Source organism: Trichophyton verrucosum (genome assembly GCF_000151505.1).
Source record: "Trichophyton verrucosum HKI 0517 chromosome Unknown contig00253_1.f1.exp, whole genome shotgun sequence".
Taxonomy (NCBI): Eukaryota; Fungi; Ascomycota; class Eurotiomycetes; order Onygenales; family Arthrodermataceae; genus Trichophyton; species Trichophyton verrucosum.
The window spans coordinates 69,314-86,180 of record NW_003315487.1 but is presented as its reverse complement, the minus strand read 5'-3'; the positions used below and the strand labels follow the sequence as shown (position 1 = coordinate 86,180).

The 16,867-nt window shown below is 50.5% G+C and overlaps 8 protein-coding genes across 8 annotated transcripts; 6 read left to right on the top strand and 2 right to left on the bottom strand.

Annotated features, from left to right (window-relative positions):
* Window positions 1–207: 207 nt before the first annotated feature.
* On the top strand, window positions 208–1,625 carry TRV_02933 (vegetative incompatibility WD repeat protein, putative; the record flags this gene model as incomplete). Its single annotated transcript, XM_003022900.1, has 5 exons — window positions 208–287; window positions 384–510; window positions 643–960; window positions 983–1,036; window positions 1,200–1,625. 5 exons carry the CDS (start codon window positions 208–210, stop codon window positions 1,623–1,625), a joined length of 1,005 nt encoding a protein of 334 aa, XP_003022946.1.
* Window positions 1,626–2,179: 554 nt separating this feature from the next.
* TRV_02932 (TPR domain protein) lies at window positions 2,180–3,541 on the bottom strand (the record flags this gene model as incomplete). Its single annotated transcript, XM_003022899.1, has 1 exon — window positions 2,180–3,541. The coding sequence occupies one exon, from the start codon at window positions 3,539–3,541 to the stop codon at window positions 2,180–2,182; it is 1,362 nt and encodes a 453-aa protein (XP_003022945.1).
* A 608-nt stretch (window positions 3,542–4,149) lies between these two features.
* Window positions 4,150–5,423, top strand: TRV_02931 (uncharacterized protein; the record flags this gene model as incomplete). Its single annotated transcript, XM_003022898.1, has 3 exons — window positions 4,150–4,176; window positions 4,261–4,756; window positions 4,813–5,423. 3 exons carry the CDS (start codon window positions 4,150–4,152, stop codon window positions 5,421–5,423), a joined length of 1,134 nt encoding a protein of 377 aa, XP_003022944.1.
* A 1,385-nt stretch (window positions 5,424–6,808) lies between these two features.
* On the top strand, window positions 6,809–7,397 carry TRV_02930 (uncharacterized protein; the record flags this gene model as incomplete). Its single annotated transcript, XM_003022897.1, has 3 exons — window positions 6,809–6,888; window positions 6,949–7,032; window positions 7,121–7,397. 3 exons carry the CDS (start codon window positions 6,809–6,811, stop codon window positions 7,395–7,397), a joined length of 441 nt encoding a protein of 146 aa, XP_003022943.1.
* A 513-nt stretch (window positions 7,398–7,910) lies between these two features.
* Window positions 7,911–10,385, top strand: TRV_02929 (uncharacterized protein; the record flags this gene model as incomplete). The annotated part of the gene is made up of 1 exon (XM_003022896.1): window positions 7,911–10,385. One exon carries the CDS (start codon window positions 7,911–7,913, stop codon window positions 10,383–10,385), a length of 2,475 nt encoding a protein of 824 aa, XP_003022942.1.
* A 468-nt stretch (window positions 10,386–10,853) lies between these two features.
* TRV_02928 (uncharacterized protein) lies at window positions 10,854–11,635 on the top strand (the record flags this gene model as incomplete). Its single annotated transcript, XM_003022895.1, has 2 exons — window positions 10,854–10,862; window positions 11,042–11,635. 2 exons carry the CDS (start codon window positions 10,854–10,856, stop codon window positions 11,633–11,635), a joined length of 603 nt encoding a protein of 200 aa, XP_003022941.1.
* A 142-nt stretch (window positions 11,636–11,777) lies between these two features.
* TRV_02927 (uncharacterized protein) lies at window positions 11,778–13,176 on the top strand (the record flags this gene model as incomplete). Its single annotated transcript, XM_003022894.1, has 3 exons — window positions 11,778–12,008; window positions 12,105–12,609; window positions 12,668–13,176. 3 exons carry the CDS (start codon window positions 11,778–11,780, stop codon window positions 13,174–13,176), a joined length of 1,245 nt encoding a protein of 414 aa, XP_003022940.1.
* A 1,119-nt stretch (window positions 13,177–14,295) lies between these two features.
* TRV_02926 (uncharacterized protein) lies at window positions 14,296–15,881 on the bottom strand (the record flags this gene model as incomplete). The annotated part of the gene is made up of 2 exons (XM_003022893.1): window positions 14,296–15,379; window positions 15,451–15,881. 2 exons carry the CDS (start codon window positions 15,879–15,881, stop codon window positions 14,296–14,298), a joined length of 1,515 nt encoding a protein of 504 aa, XP_003022939.1.
* Between the last annotated feature and the right edge of the window lie 986 nt (window positions 15,882–16,867).

Below are 16,867 nucleotides of genomic sequence, written 5' to 3'. Positions count from 1 at the left end.
TTAATGCCGGTTAGGGTTTAGCGCGCACACTGGCGTTTAGGGTTTGCCTGGATGCGGAACACGCCTAACTCCTTTCTGCGATTTGTGTGAAAAAAAGATCGAAGAGAGACAACAACTTCAACTGCTCGCCCTTCATCCCTCTCCGTCCACCACCACCCCTCGAGGATTTACGAGAGCATCACGCAGTCGAGCTCGAGTCCGCACATCATGGCTGAGCAGCTAGTCCTCCGTGGAACCCTCCAGGGCCACAATGGCTGGGTTACCAGCTTGGCCACGACTTTGGAGAAGTAAGGACAATTCCATGATGATTCCTGTGATTGAGAAGAGAAGCAAAGACGATGAGCTTCAGGCGGATGGAGGATGATGCTGACAGGCCGGTTTAGCCCAAACATGCTCTTATCCGCCTCCCGCGACAAGACCCTGATCGTCTGGAACTTGACCCGCGATGACACCGCATACGGATACCCAAAGCGATCCCTCCACGGCCACTCTCACATCGTTTCTGACTGTGTATGATATTCCCCCGGGTCCAGTTGATATTTTTGCGCAGGGTGACGAGATATGGAGGGGAAAAAAACCATTGAAGAGGGGCATAAGCCATGGGGATTTTCTTTTTTGCATGGCTAATTATTGATATAATAGGTCATCTCCTCCGATGGTGCCTACGCTCTCTCCAGTTCCTGGGATAAGACCCTCCGTCTGTGGGAATTGGCTACCGGAAACACCACCCGCACTTTCGTCGGCCACAACAACGACGTTTTGTCCGTTTCCTTCTCTGCTGACAACCGTCAAATTGTCTCTGGTTCCCGTGACAGAACCATCAAGCTGTGGAACACCCTTGGTGACTGCAAGTTCACCATCACCGACAAGGGCCACACCGAATGGGTCTCCTGCGTCCGCTTCAGCCCTAACCCCCAGAACCCCGTCATCGTCTCTGCTGGTTGGGACAAGCTCGTCAAGGTACGAATCACCTGACTACCAGCAACCTCCTCGTTTTCTATGTCGCCTTGTTTTCCAAATGATGTTTTGCAATTACGTATTTGCTACTTCAGAGCTCCGTTGCGGGCCATGAGACCATTATTCACCTTTGCCCTGATGGAAATTACCCTCCTTGATTATTATATACTGCCCCAGACAACTTTTCTTGGAGTATTATTGCATTTCTTTGGACGCATTTGCTAACAATCGAGGTACAATAGGTCTGGGAACTCTCCACCTGCCGCATCCAGACTGACCACATTGGCCACAGCGGCTACATCAACACTGTCACCATCTCCCCTGATGGCTCTCTTTGCGCCTCTGGTGGCAAGGACGGCGTTGTCATGCTCTGGGATTTGAACGAATCGAAACACCTCTACTCTCTCAACGCTGGTGATGAAATCCACGCTCTCGTCTTCTCTCCTAACCGCTACTGGCTTTGCGCTGCCACCGCCAGCAGCATCAGCATCTTCGACTTGGAGAAGAAGAGCAAGATTGATGAGCTCAAGCCTGAATTCGAGGACAAGGGCAAGAAGAGCCGTGACCCTGAGTGCATAAGCTTGGCTTGGAGCGCTGATGGCCAGACTCTGTTCTCTGGATACACTGATAACAAGATTCGCGCCTGGGGTGTCATGTCAAGGGTATAAAAGTACCACTTTTTATTCCCCTTTTGTCACATCTTTAATACCGGAGTGAGTTGTTTACTAGATAATGTCCAATGAAACAATATGACTGGTTGGGGATCATTCGGATGAAGCAATGCGCACACCTGATCGAAAAGGAGGGGCAAAAAAGGGCTACACCCGTGGACAACATGAGCTGTGGTGTTTTGATAGTTCCCTGGAGTTATTTACAAACGGATCTATCTAAATGGAAGCAAAAAAAAAGTTCAAAAAGCATAACCTGCCCACTGCTACCTTATCTTCAAAGCCGATGGCATTTTCTTCATGGACATTTAAGCTGGCGAGTGACCTATCGTATTGGCTAGAAAGGTTATGCTATGTACGTCTTTCACGACTTTAATGGAGATTCTACATCATGATTATACCTTTCTCGTTTGCCGTAGTTCAATGTACTTGAAACCTCTTCAACAGATTCTCAATCTAGAACCTGAACTTTGTCAAAATGTTGTACATGGGGTTTCTATGTTCGTAACTATCTTGCCTGTTTGAGAGGTATTATACATGGATGTCACTTTAGCTCACTTCTTGCGTCGCAGCCTCTTCAGTGCATCTTCCGCCTGTTCAGTTCCTTCCGCGAATTGAACTTTCACAGCCGCCGCTTTGGCCTTCCGATAGAAGTCCTCTGCCTGGTGAGAATTTTCTTGCATCTCAGCTATCTCTCCCAAGTTGAACAGAGCAACAACACAGGCTTGGTCACATTGCTCATTCTTATATGATTCCTCAACATTGCTAGCAACGTCTAATGCTTTTTTGGCCCATTCTCCTGCTGCGGATAGCAGCTGATCGCGTGAAACAGGGTTCAGAGACGCAGAAGAGGGCAACGCGGCGCCCAAAGGCACCTTTCCAGCCTGTTCCGCCATCTGACTAGCAATGTTATTTAGGAGAACAGCCTGGATGCATTTGTGTCGTCCATCTCCTTCATCCTCCTTGAATAAGGATATTGCTTGCATGTACAGAATGGTTGCTAGGTCGCTTCTGCCTTTATTTACATAGTGGTCAGCCAACTCACTACATGCATTGCCCACTTCGGAAAGTGTAAGGTATGCTGGATTTTCCTCATCCGATGTGATAGGCAGCTTCAGGTCCCTTCTTCGCTGAAGCTCTGCTCTGCTAGTTTCGAAGGCAGAGGTAAGGAATTTCTCTGCCTTCGCGGTATCATCAGGGTATTGTTCGGAGTATATATCGGCTAGTTTTAGGCTAATGCCTGGTATCTTCTTCACCACCTTGTCGCGCAGTTCCTCCTCTTCCTGCTCCTTCTTCAGACCAGCTTCGTGCTCAGCTACAGCATCGAAATCAGAGGGGTCAGGTCGGGTATTTTTCCCACTCTGATTTTCCCGATCCATTATCAGTTTTCGTCTCCTTCCATTATCTATCCAAGTCTCGCAATCATGCTTAATTGTTGTGAGAACTTCAATCGCTGCATCAAACAATTTTGCCTTCTCCAGCATAGCAGCTACCGCCAATCGTATGCCCAGCATTTCATCTGAAAATGGATGTAGTCCCAATTGATATCCAGCGGCTAATGCCTGTTTATAATAGGCCAATGCTGACGGTGGGTTGAGGTCCATTTCGGTATAATACACTGCCTTTCGAAGAGGCGTAGCTATTTCCTTAGGGAACTTTGTGAATTCCGGATTCACTCGAGTCATAAAGTCGTAGACAATGTATACTAGGAGGGCGGTATTTCCCACGGCGAAAAGGAGTGTAAGAGGAAATCCGATAGGGTGTTTGCGATGGACATTTCGTGCGGCAACCCGGAAATTGTCCCTGAAGCGCTGGTAGTATGTGTATGATCGGGATTGGGAGATGGATGGGTTGCGAGAGAGGAGTTGTATTCTTGGTCGATGGGCCGTTCTGCATGAAGAAATTGATCTCGTCATCGATTGCGAGAAAATCGGACTGTATATCGGTCGTGAGAGAGCGCTGACGCGCCATCCTAGTTTCGGCAGCATCTTTCTAGGTCATATCTAATAATTTGTTAGGACTGAAGCAAGTAGCTGCAAGCCTGGTCACTGATGCCTAGTTAGAACACAATCGAGATAATAACGACTTCACTCCCGGCCGGTGTTTGTGATAGCAAGTGGTAAATTTAAGGTTGCTTAGACATTTTTAGCGTGGTTTTTTTTATCGGAGTCAACCATGAATTCTGACAGCCAGAAATTGATTGCTTTCCTTCCCCTTAAGATAAAGATACATAACACACCGTGTATATTGATAGCCATTTACGGCGCTCTATATAAGACGAGGTATTAATATTTAACATAATCAATATGAGGGTCCCTAGCTGTGGTGCGTTAGATGGTCACGTGTACTAATCCGACTGGACTAGCCTAAGGTCTAGACTAAATACATCCAGCAAGTTAATTACAACCTCGAAGGCAGCAAGTTATCCTTGGATATATACCAGTCTTTGATATCCAGCTCTTTCTAACATATGCAAGGTTTATAACCAAGTTGTATACGCCAAAGAATTGGTCACTGCGGCAAAATGTGTGGGCGTTATGCTATGGGAATTGTATGCATGATCCTATGCTCTAATACAAGGAGACCACTAGTCTGATATATTTTGGGACAGCGCCTAGCGTTCATTCGACATCAGCTACAAGAGAGAGGACAGCAGATTGATGAGATAGCAGATGACGATGAAGTGAGGGAGACGTATAATTTTGCACCTGGAAACTACGGTGCTGTCCTCAGAGCGGACACCCCTGACCACGGTGGCGTGAGTCATGAAGCCGCTGAGGGAGAAGCTCCCGAAGAGCAACAGGATGCTGAGCAAGCCGAAGGAGAAGAGAAAGGCATCAAGTATAAGATTCAAGCCATGAAATGGGGGCTTATACCCTTTTGGACCAAACGTTCTCCAGACTATGGCTCACTGATGAAGACAATCAACTGTCGGGATGACTCGTTAATAGAAGACAGAGGCATGTGGACTTCGATGAAGAGGAAAAAGCGTTGCATAGTTATATGTCAAGGCTTTTACGAATGGCTTAAAACTGGCCCGGGGGGTAAAACCAGGCTACCGTATTATACCCGTCGAAAGGATGGCGATCTGATGTGTTTCGCTGGCCTGTGGGATTGTGTCAAGTATGAAGGCAAGTAGAATTGGCATTGGATGATATATTTTGGATGCGTGACTGACGCGTAATAGACTCGGAAGAGAAGCTGTATACCTACACGGTTATCACCACTTCGTCCAACTCACAACTGAAATTCCTCCACGACCGTATGCCGGTCATTCTTGATCCAGGTAGCAAGGCAATGGCAGCTTGGCTAGACCCGCATACTACTACATGGACCAAGGAGCTTCAATCACTCTTGAAGCCCTATGAAGGTGAACTGGAGACATACCCTGTTAGCAAGGATGTAGGGAAAGTCGGCAACAACTCCCCGAGCTTCATCGTACCGCTTGATAGCAAGGAAAATAAGTCAAACATCGCCAATTTTTTCCAAGGGAAAGGGCAAAAGAAGGGAAAAGCAGAAGTACCGGAAACCAAACTCGAAAAACCGGAAGGAGATTCCAGCAGCCTAAAGAGAGAACACACTCCAGATGATAAACCGGAGAAAATTTCTGCAGACAGCAACAAGAGGGTGAAGATTGAAAGCCCACAAAAAGAATTTGCCCAAGAGAAGATGGAACCCCTTAAAGGAAGCAGTCCTACGAGGAAGATGCGAAGTGCAACAAGCAATAACACGAAACCGAAATCCAGTGCTAAACCAAGTGGTGGAAACCAGCGAATTACCAATTTCTTCAAGAAGTGATGTAGTTGCGATTTGTGTTTGATCTATGTACGATATTTATCCCTCTTTTTGACTGGGGTCGCTGTCCAACATGCAATGTCTATTATACAAGTATACTTATCTTACACTTCGTTGTGAATAATGTTAATATCACTTCATTGGATATTGACACCTTTACTGCCGTATCTTCTGCTCCTCGGCCTTTAGTCTCTCAACCAACTTTTCTCTAAGAAATGGGCTTAGTCCAAGGCTGTATGTCGTTAGCAATGTGAGGCAAATCCACAGCAACCGTGAGGAACACTTACATTCCACTCCTCGTCACAATACGATATGTTCCTGGATTGTAGTTAGTAAAGCAATGGATTCATTTACGAAGTCAAAAAGAATGTATCATACCGCTGCTTTGATAGTTTCCTTTGCCTTCAATGTTACCCTGTCCATCAACCTCAATAGAACCAAATATATCCTCTGGCCTGTAATTATATGTTAGTTTCCCCACTAACACAACGGTGAACCCAATGGGTCAAACATACGAAGGTATCCTGCCGTATTCCGGCGGCTCTCTCGAATCAGCTATATGTATGAATCCACCTCGACCAGCTGATCCTGCCCCTTCTGCCCGTCCATGCATGCGTGAGAAGAGGTTCGCACCGGCAGTTGATGCCATTACTTGTGCTGCGGACACGGTGTCTGGGTCCTGGTACGCATGATCTGCTAGCACGGAGTCTAGGATTGATATGAAGCGCGGGTTTGGGGAGAATGTGGTTGGTGTTGGAGGGAGGGCAGAAGTAGTTGTTGATCCGATTGCGACGTCAGGAGTTGGAGGAGAGGTCGGTAGGAGTGATAACGTATGGCTCGTGCCTGTTGCATTCGGGAAAACGTACTATATGTTGGCGTTAGTTTATGTAAATGGCTTCGGACGGATATGGGACGGGGTGTGCTGGCCGTACGATGTGAGGATTATTCGACAGTGTTGATAGCTGCCTAGACAAAGGCCTGCTCGAGCCCATGATAGGGCGAAAAGCTCCCGTGAGAGAAGCCATTGGTCTTGCCTGGGCTGTTATTTTGGTAGCTAGGGCCATCGTTTATATCCCTCTTGGTGGAAGACAAGGAGACGTGTTAGTTAAGTGGCTGGGACAAACCTCAACTCAAAAGGCGATGTAGTTAATCATGGTTGACTACGAGTCGACGATGATGCTATGGCTTGCCACACCAAACACGCACACACCACACATATAACTGTATAAATATTAATAGGCACAACTCTCATATATTCTTTTCTTCTGCTTCTTAATCTGTCTTACTCGTCTTCCCTCATTACTATTCTTCAATAGACGCCTCAAAACTTTTTATCTCAAGTAGCTGCGCTCGAATTTCGCAACGGCGCTTAGTTAAAGCCCTTAAATATGGAGAAGACAAGTCCTCCACCACCCTACTCTGCTGCAGAGGATATACCCACAGTCAAACTACCCGAAGGTGCGGGAATGTAAGTACTACTACTCCTTAATAGAAGGAAATATATATTAACTATCTTTCTTATTTATAGTGTATTCATGACATCATCAGATAATGACTACTTTTATATTAAATCTATCAGCAGTATGAAACTCCATATTAGGCCAAAGGGACGGTAAGTAGCTTTGTTTATAAGGAGTATATTTAAGTATACTAGCAAGTCCCCCCAACACACCATATAACCATTAGTTAATTAGTACTAGGAACCCACAGGAAGAGGCTGCACAAATCAAGGCGCATAGGGCGAAACTAGACCAGTTAAGAGCCGAGATGTCTGCGTGGGCGAGAGCAGAGTGGGAGGTAAAGAAGAGAGAGAAGGCGAGACGCAAGGAGCGGGAAGCAGAAATAAAGAGGGAGAAAGCTATGGAGAAAGAGAGACGAAAGGAGTGGAAAAGGGGACGGAAGAGGGAGGCAGAAGTGGAATGGAGCAAAGCGAGAGAGAGGGTGGAGAGGCAGAGAGAGGAGGAACAGCGAGCATGATGCTATCGTCGTGAGACTGTAAGTAGTGTAGATAGCCATCATCAGATAGTTACTCCTAAAGCTCTGTTGCCAGTTATCAAGAAAAGACTCTTCGCTGTCCACTTCATGCGCAGGGTCCATTCACGTGACCAATCTTAAATCCGTAGCTCGTTTTGGGGTCCAACGTCCGACTTCAAAGACGAAGGGCAAAGCAGAGCCACAGCCTGAGAGCTGGGAATGCAGTTTGGATGCGGGAGCTGATGATAGTTACGTTGAAACGAGAGAAGGGAGCGACGCGCGATGGGACATTTTGAACTACGATTCTGGATACCAAAGTGCTGTTACTACGGGGGGTCCCTCTTCCTTTGAGCTGTGGCCACCAGCGGAGGCGGAGGGCTGAGAAGCGGCTTATTCGAACGAGACTATGCATAATATGATACCCATGGGCATTCGCTGTCAATAGAATCTCCATCTACACACTATCTTACCTTGGAAATTATAGTATTTGTTGTTGCTTTTTGATACCATCAAACCATGGCGACTCCTGCCAAAAACAACACGGCCAGCGCCAACCCCGGCGTTACCCCAACCCAGATCACTTCCTCACCCTATCCAGCTCCCTCGGCGGTGCCCATGGGACGCCCGCTATCGCATATTTCACCATCAGCAACACGAACCCCCTCACACCACCATCAACAGCAACAACACCAGCATCAGCAACAATCTCACCCAGGACAGCAGCAGCAGCAGCAGCCTACCTCGTCGCATTCACAGGCACCGGCACACCAGTACACGCCTATGCTTGATGATGCCGCAGGGTTTAGTTCGCCTTCTGCACTTCTAGCGCTGGGTTTATCTGGCATAACACCTTCTCCCGGCCCTGGGGGAGTCGCGATGACAGGCGGACTAAGTATGGGCATAGGCATGGGGCTAAGCATGTCTGACGCGATGGGGATGGGAATGGGAATGCCACTTGACCTGCCCATGCACTCGCTGCCAGGCGCAACAGCGAAAGATACGGAAGCAGAGAAACGACGAAACATGTCTGAGGTGCTATCTATGCTACGGTCACGGGTGGCGGGACGCGGCGTGTGTCGAGAGGCCGTTGAACGACTTGGCACGCTGGAAGGATTCGAGTGTATGTGGCAGGATAATAACCTAAGCATCGCGGGGAACAGCGTTGATTTGGAGATTGAGTTTGGCCGAGACGGGACAGAAGCTGATGTGGTGAAGGATGTGACGCTCCGTTATGCTACGCAGGATATGGCTGAAGGAGAGAAGAGGGAAGCTGCATCAGCAGTGCTGAAGAGGGTGTTGACATTTGGCGATGATGGTGATGGTGATGCTGAGGAACGAGTAGCTGCAGGAGAGTGGAAGCCAGTCGATGCATTCCACGCGAACCTGACGCGGCTGGCGAGAATGGATGGGTTGTGCAGAGAGGTCAACTGCTTCGAGGCGGTGGAAGGGGTACATGAGAGCCTGCAGAAGGTTTGGGACAGCACGGGTAAGGGCACGGACCCGGACCTGAAGCTGAACACAGACACAGACACAGACACAGACACGAAAAAAACCACGTCTGGGCCCGAAAGCAGGTTCTGGGAGCGGCTGTGTAGGAGCAGCAGTGTGGGCTGTCCCACCATGCACCGGGGCGAGAACGTTGGCCTGGCGATACACTACTGGGCAGACCAACGGCGGCTACTGGATGCTCAACGCACGTCGCTTGAAGAGGTACTGCAGGCTGAGCTGTCCCCGTCCCTGAAGCGGTCTAAGGGGAGCAGCAGACGGCAGGTATACAGTGCTGTGATAGAGTGTGAGGCTGGCTACCCGTCACTACGCATATCTAAGGGCTGGGTGGGCGATCCTACGGTGCTACCGACGCAGGACGAGAACAACAACGAAAACAATAACGAAAACGATATTAATATCACCAACAATGAAAAGAGCAACAATAATGATAACGAGGGCAATAATGGCGCCGACGATACGAACGGCAAGGTTGGCAAGACGCGAACGAACTGGCTAGAGCCCGACCCAACACTCGTCTCGACCGATCCTCTGCTGCCGTCGAGTCCACCGAATGTGCGCTTCGTGGCACGCTTGGAGCCAGCGATACATGTGCCCATCGTCGTGGCAGCAGAGGTGTATCGCCTGGTCGGGATAGCGATGCCGCAGGAGACGAGGGCGCCAGCCGCCTATGATGCGCTTGTGGTACCTGTTGAGCGGCGGCCATCGCGAACAGGAAAGGGGGAAGGCGGGGACGAGCAGGAAGAAGAAGAGCATGTGAGGACGGTACCTATCTTTGGCCAAACAGAAGGAGGAGAAGACGAGGTGACGAGGAAGAAGCATGTGTACAGCTTCCATGCCCTGGAGCATGTGCCTGGCTATACGGTGAGGGAGCTTCCCTTTTCGCATCCTCGACAGATAGAGGAGGTCATCCCCTTGCTTCGACAGTATGCTCTTCTCGGCAAGCTACTCAGCGTATTTCAGATGGGCACAAGCAATAATTCCAAGGGTAAGAACGAGGATGATGAAGATCAAGAGTCTGACGATGAAGGGTACATGCAAGAGGGCCATCGAATGGACAATGTCGATGCAGCAGAGACTCGGCTGAACAGCCTTCTCTCATCTACCGACAAGAGCGACGAGACGAAACGCATCTCGATCAGCCTACGGACGCCTGTCTCATCACCGCCGACCCTGCTGGTCGTCTTCCCCCTGGCAGCCTATCCCTCTTCCTCCTCTTCGTCTTCTCCCTCTTCTTCTCCCTCTTCCCGGACAGCCAGCGTCACAGTCGAGGTGCTCCCCGACGGCCGGCTGCAAGTGCCCTGCACCCGCGGGATCGTCGAGGTCGAGCCCTCTGCCTCTGGGCCCGCCAACACGCCCACGCGAGCTGCCGAGGAGGAGAAGAAGCTGTGTGGCTTGCTGGGTCGTGTCCTGGAGACATGCGAGGATCTGGGGTTGCTGGTCGAGTCCGCCTGCAAGTACGCCGTCCGCCGGCATCGCAGCTAGTCTAGTCCTAGTCCAAGTCCCATTATTAGTCCCACGCAGTCCCCGTCCGTCCCAAGATTCCATATTCCCATCCTTCCGAAGACCTCCCAACTAAGTAGGTAGAATATGTCGTGTAGCAGTCGACCTGCTCTATGTACGGTACGGAGCGACGGAGGCAGTTCGTTGCTGGGTTAGTGGTATATTACATAAGCTTCATGCGCGCGGGAACCTCGGCAGCGTCTTATGTCATCGTATTACTCATCGCCCTCTTTTTGGCTCTTGCTGTCTCTCTGTGTCTCTGTTGCCCAACCAACCAGACGCCGCCGTCTTATCTCCGGGCGGCCAAGCCGCCTGGCCAGCCAGCGCCAACAGCCAGCCACCAGGCGCAGCGCAAGTAGCTGCAGCAACGCAACGGCGGTAACCACGGCAGCACGACGGATGCCCCGTAGGTACCTCTTCCATCTATGCACCTCTGTAGACTGTAAGAGTATGTACTCCGTCAGTACTTCTGTTCGCTGCACATCCTCCTGTAAATCTTCTGCCCGCAGTGAAACAGCCGATCAGCGCAGCCTCAGCTCAGCTTCAGTCTCGGTCTCAGGTCTCAGGTCTCACCGCCTGCCCTTCTTATCTCAACCGCCGGCTCGACTATGAGGGATTTCCTTATCGCGCGCCCTTAGTCTTATCTCGGCGCTTCCCCCGCCTCTCCCTGCCTTATCGGGCGATCTCGCACCGCCACCAAAAAGGAAGAGGCCCAACCAAGAAGGAGCAAGAAAAAAGTGGGTCCGCCCGCCGTCTTCTCCCGGCCTTCTTCCGGCCTTTTTCTATTTTGGGCGACAAGGGACTGCTTACTTAAGCGCCCTGAGACTTGCCTTACGTCATCCACGCCGGCCGCAGCAGGAAAAGCGCAGGAAAACTTTGCCTTCTTTTTAAGCGCACGCAAAACCCGCTTTTCGCTTCTTCTTCTTCTCCTTTTCTTCCTTCTCTTTCTCTCTCTTCCTCTTCCTCTTTTATTATCTTCTGTTTATTCTTATCTTCCTCTTCTTCTGCTTCTGCTTCTCCTCCTGCAGCTCACTGTTTCTTCGCTGTTTCTCCTGCTCGGTTCTGTCGCTTGCTTGCTTGCCTTAGCTGCAGCTGCTCTTGTCTCCAGCCGACTCTCGCTTCTGCTTATCGCCTCTATCTACCCGTCCAAGCAGGACTTATCTCGCTGTTATCTCTCATCATGGTGGGTTCATCGCAGCAACAACAACAACATCAACAACATCATCAATTAAAAGAACAGTCTACTAACGATTGTACTACAGGCGAATACTCGTCGATCTGATGCTGCTAATGTGTGTGCCCTCGCTTGCTCCCCTGTCGTCGAGTCACATCCCGGACAACCATAACTAACAACGCCTCCAGCTCCAAAAATACATGGGCCTCGACCAGCGTGGAAAGGTCCTCGCTGAATACGTCTGGGTAGATGCTCACGGTGGTGTTCGCTCAAAAACAAAGGTTCGTCTTCAATTTTTTTATTTTTTCCATTTTTGCTTCTTTTTTGGTATATTTTTTTGCTGTGGTGTCGACCCTTGCTCGAACTCGCCTGGTTCCTGCATTAGCCCCCAGTCAACCCCTCCATACAGACAACGCTCACTGCTGGCTGGGGTGTGAACGGTGATCTACACGGGCCAGACGCTTTGAGTGATGAGTTTTGTCATTTGCTTGAGTATATACAGTTGATACTGACTCATACTGCTGTAGACTCTCAGTCGCCCAGTCACCTCGGCCGACGAGCTTCCAGAGTGGAACTTCGACGGCTCATCGACAGGACAGGCTCCCGGCCACGACTCAGATGTCTACCTCCGTCCCTGCGCCATCTTCCCCGACCCCTTCCGTGGCGGTGACAACATCCTCGTCCTCTGCGAGACCTGGGACTCCGATGGCTCCCCCAACAAGTACAACTACCGCCACGAGGCTGCTCGTCTCATGCGCACCCACGAGAAGGAACAGTTCTGGTTCGGCCTAGAACAAGAATACACACTCCTTGACGCTGATGGCTGGCCCTTCGGATGGCCCAAGGGTGGTTACCCCGGTGCCCAGGGCCCTTACTACTGCGGTGTCGGTACCGGCAAGGCCCAGTGCCGTGACATCGTCGATGCTCACTACAAGGCCTGTCTCTACGCCGGCATCAGCATATCCGGCATCAACGCTGAGGTCATGCCTTCTCAGTGGGAGTACCAGGTCGGTCCTTGCGAGGGCATCACCCGTAAGTTGTCTCCTATTTTTACATTGTGTGTGTCTGAACCCAACTAATAAACGAACAGTTGGTGACCAGCTCTGGATGTCCCGTTTCCTCCTCAACCGTGTCGCCGAAGACTTCGGTGTCGTCATCAGCTTTGCTCCCAAGCCCATCCCCGGTGACTGGAACGGCGCTGGCCTCCATTCCAACGTCTCCACCGCTGCCATGCGTGCTGAGGGTGGTATGAAGGTCATCGAGGCCGCCATGAAGAAGCTCGAGGCCCGTCACCCCGAGCACATCGCTGTCTACGGCGAGGGTAACGAGGACCGTCTCACCGGCCGCCACGAGACCGGAAGCATCGACAAGTTCAGCTGGGGTGTCGCCGACCGTGGTGGCAGTATCCGTATCCCCAGACAGTGTGCAAAGGACGGAAAGGGCTATTTCGAAGACCGAAGACCCGCCAGTAACGCGGATCCCTACCAGATCACTGGTATCATCGTTGAAACTGTAAGCCTTCCCTTACACTCCATCTTACATTCTACCATCATAGTCCATTATACTAACAAGTCTCTCCAGCTCTGCGGAAGTGATTAAACTCTCAACGAGATACCTACGTCGAAATGCATTTCCTTACCGTTTCCTTTCCGTCTCTTCAAGAATCAAAACACACCTAATGCCTTTTAATTAGATCTTCCACGCTTCGATGCCCCTTTTTACTGTTCTTCTTTTCCTAGCCTGTTCATGCCTAGCTCATGTTGTTTTCTCTCTCATCATGTCTGCTGTTTTCTTGTCCATCCATTTATCACTCCTTGCAATATGTCAGTTGCACACACAAATACTGCATATTGCTCCCACTGAAACCGTGGGATCGCGTTCTGTCAGGTTCAGTTCAGTTCAGTTCGGCTCTATCGTCGTTTACTTGTTTCTTCCCCATCCTATACAAAACGAAACGAAAAAAAAAAAAAAAAAAAAANGACGAAGACCGACTAAACTAACTATTATTACCGTTGCTGCTCTACTTTTTATATATCCTTACATTAATCTATATCAACCCGGCAAACCAGCTATCAATGTCTGCTTGCCTGCTGTTTCGTCAGCGTTACGACTACCAACTTGCTCCCTTGACCACCATTGCTTCCTTGACTTCTATCCATCGTGTATCTGTTTGCGTATCTTCGTGCCTTGCCTGCCTGCGTTATGCGGTAGATAGCCCCGGTCCTTTTCTTTTTACCACTGCTGTACAACAGACAAGAGCGCCCTTTTCGAGCTGAGAGAAATCACACTCATTTAACCCAAATTGTCTCCCACCACGCGTTTCAGCGTGCGTAGTTAGCTTGTTTCGTAGTTCGTATCAACCAACAGTTGAGGCGTTTGAGGCTGTGGGTGCGTGGTTAATCTCCGATCCTTAAAGCGTTTCATCGCTCGCCTGTTTACTTGGCTACGTCCCTGTTGGCTGCAACGGCAACGCCCAACCGAGAGAGACTTATTACAGGGTAGTGATGGCCATGCAGGCAGTCAAGGACCGATTGGATGCTCGGAAGATGCCGGTGGATGATGGTTGCAGGTAGAAGTAGGGAGATCGGACTATGAATGCCGATGGAGGGAACATGGGATACTTCTACAAAGATGAAAACCGTTCAACTATTAATTGCTAAATGACTACTATCCTTTTATCCAGTATTCCCCAAATATCATACAGAAATCAATTGCTTTTCATCTTATCAGCCATTTCGCCCACCAGACGCCTCTCCATCCACGCTGCTCCTCCTTCTGCTTGCCCCAGACTATCATCCCCACGACCACAGCGGCGAGAATACTCCCGCCAACAATCCCGCACATCACCCCGTTGCTGCCCCTATACCCCCTCTTCACGTCCCCTTCCCAGCCCGTGTACAGTGCATACGTACTTACAATGCTGCCCAGGTTGCCTAGTCCACTCACTATAGCCGTCGAAGCAGCAACACCAACGTCACCATACCTTGCGCCAAACAGCTCGGCGGTCAGAGACATGGTGATGGGCACTGTCGGGCCCAGACCAAAGCCTACGATCAACAGACCACCGTATGCAGTCCAGGTGTGCGTGAAGGTCGTAAGCAGCAAGCCAGTAAGCAATATCAGACACGAGAATATGAATATTGCCGGTCTGTGGTGATGGAACGCATCGGATATCGGGGTCATGATCAGTATGGCGATCAGGTCCATCACCCAGATCGGCGCAAAGAGCAACGACAGCTGCACGCCCGTCAGCGAAGGGATGGCAGCCCGGATGATGACCGTGCCGTAACTTTGGACTCCGATACCAACGCCCACGACGCCAAAGTACATTATCGTCACGGGCCAGAGGCGCCAGTCGCACAGGATGCGAAGAACATCCGACCAGCCCCATTGGACCTTCTTGTAAACACGCTGCACATCGGCATAGTGTAGCTCTTCATCCCGGCCGGATAGGGCCGGTGTGGTGTTGGGTATCCATCGAAGCCAGGCCGAGCGAGGCGGGCGGGATTCGCCTGGTGGTACTGGTCGGTCTGGTAGCCACCACAACAACGTTATGCCCATCACAGTACCGACTAGACCCCAGATAAGGAACATCCATTGGAACCCTACGAGGCCCTGCAGGCCGTCCATTTTCTGGAATCCAGCTGATACTAGTCCAACGACTGCAGCAGATACTTGGGCGGCTGTGAAGTAGAAGCCTATACGCTGGCCGGTGCGGGCGGGAGGGTAGAAAAGTGATAGATAGTATGCCATGCCAGGCCACATGCCTGCTATCACGATTCCAAGTAGCAGACGAAGGAGACTAGAGTTTCCATAATTTGGTTAGATATAGGAAGCAGTTGAATCCATGGATTGGGCAGGGTATATACGTACTATAACGACCACGCGGCTTTGACAGCTGCCATCAGCGCCCCTATCACGCCAACACTGATGACTATCCGGCTCATCCAGACATGAGGGCTTAGCCTGGCCATAATCAGGTTCGACGGTAGATCGAATAAAATATAGCATACATAGAACAGTGCCAAACTCGTCGAGATCTGCCGGGGTGTCAGATGTAGCACATGGCCCAGGTCATGTTTTTCCTTGAGATTCATCGTCTGGGCCAGCCCGACATTGGATCGGATGGCAGAACAGAGGAAGTAGAGCGTCCATAGCGGCGGTATGATACGTATGTCCAATTTGCGGTATATGCGATCCAACGTCTCGTCGTCTGCTTCGTTGTATCCGGCGAACTCGGGTTCTCTCTGCTCTTTTGGTCCGCTAGACCCTGAATCCCCGTCCTTAGGCCAGTGGCTCTCCATTGTTCGTCAACTGCAACAGAAAATATGGGGAAGCTGATAAGTGATGGGGATTCCTCGGCCCGCTAACTAGCCAATTCCCAGGCAAAGAAGCCTGTCAAGTCGTTCGAGGAGACGGTTGAACGGTCTACTCATACGTCAGCCTTGAGTGAAGAAAACTTCTCGAAGGATAGGTTATTGGTTTTTTTTTAGAATGTCAGTGCGGGAAATACGATCTTACTGGCTCTTTACTGGCAAGGGGGATCTTCCGAACAAGTCCCTGGCTGATTCTGTCGAATGTCTAGCTCCTTGGCCAGCCTGCAAGACAGAAGCAACCTGGCAGAGCCCCGATTGATTAGTCGACGGGGGAGCGGAAGTCCCGTTGGCTGGCGATGTCCAATCGCTGCTGCAGATAAAAATACCGGGGTTGGGCGTTCTCAGACTCGCAGCCGTGCAACCCTGGCCTGGCGTCCTTTTTTATGCCGTCCGACAGCGGGTTAACTGGACGAACGACAGAATATAAGACGTCTTTTGGCTGGCGATGTCGTTGCTGCGTCCATCTCGAGACTTTGCGGCGTCGTTCTTTTTGCCCTTCTCGTCCACACCTATGCTGACTAAGGCGGTTGGTTGGCTTTGGGCAATAACACTTTTTTAACGACTCCCGGCCAACGACATCGCGACATCAGATGCCCTGGACTGCGCCATCCCTGGAGGCTGCTGGATGTTTATACATCGCGATACCCGAGTTATGCAGGAGATGTGCTCGTTTTATACACGATAAACACGCTAGGCTGCAACATAACAACAAACTGTCGATCAGTGCGTCTGGCTGGTCCATGTACCAGGGATAATAAAGAAATGGCCCTTTGCGACCAGCTGAAAGGCCCAACCGAGTTCGAGCCATGCCTCCAATCCGCGGGCTAAACGGCATATTCGCTCTGGCTCACCCTTGTTAATGTGATGCATAGCCTTGCATGACGTCTGCGCTGCTGCTGCCCGGGCAAAAAGCT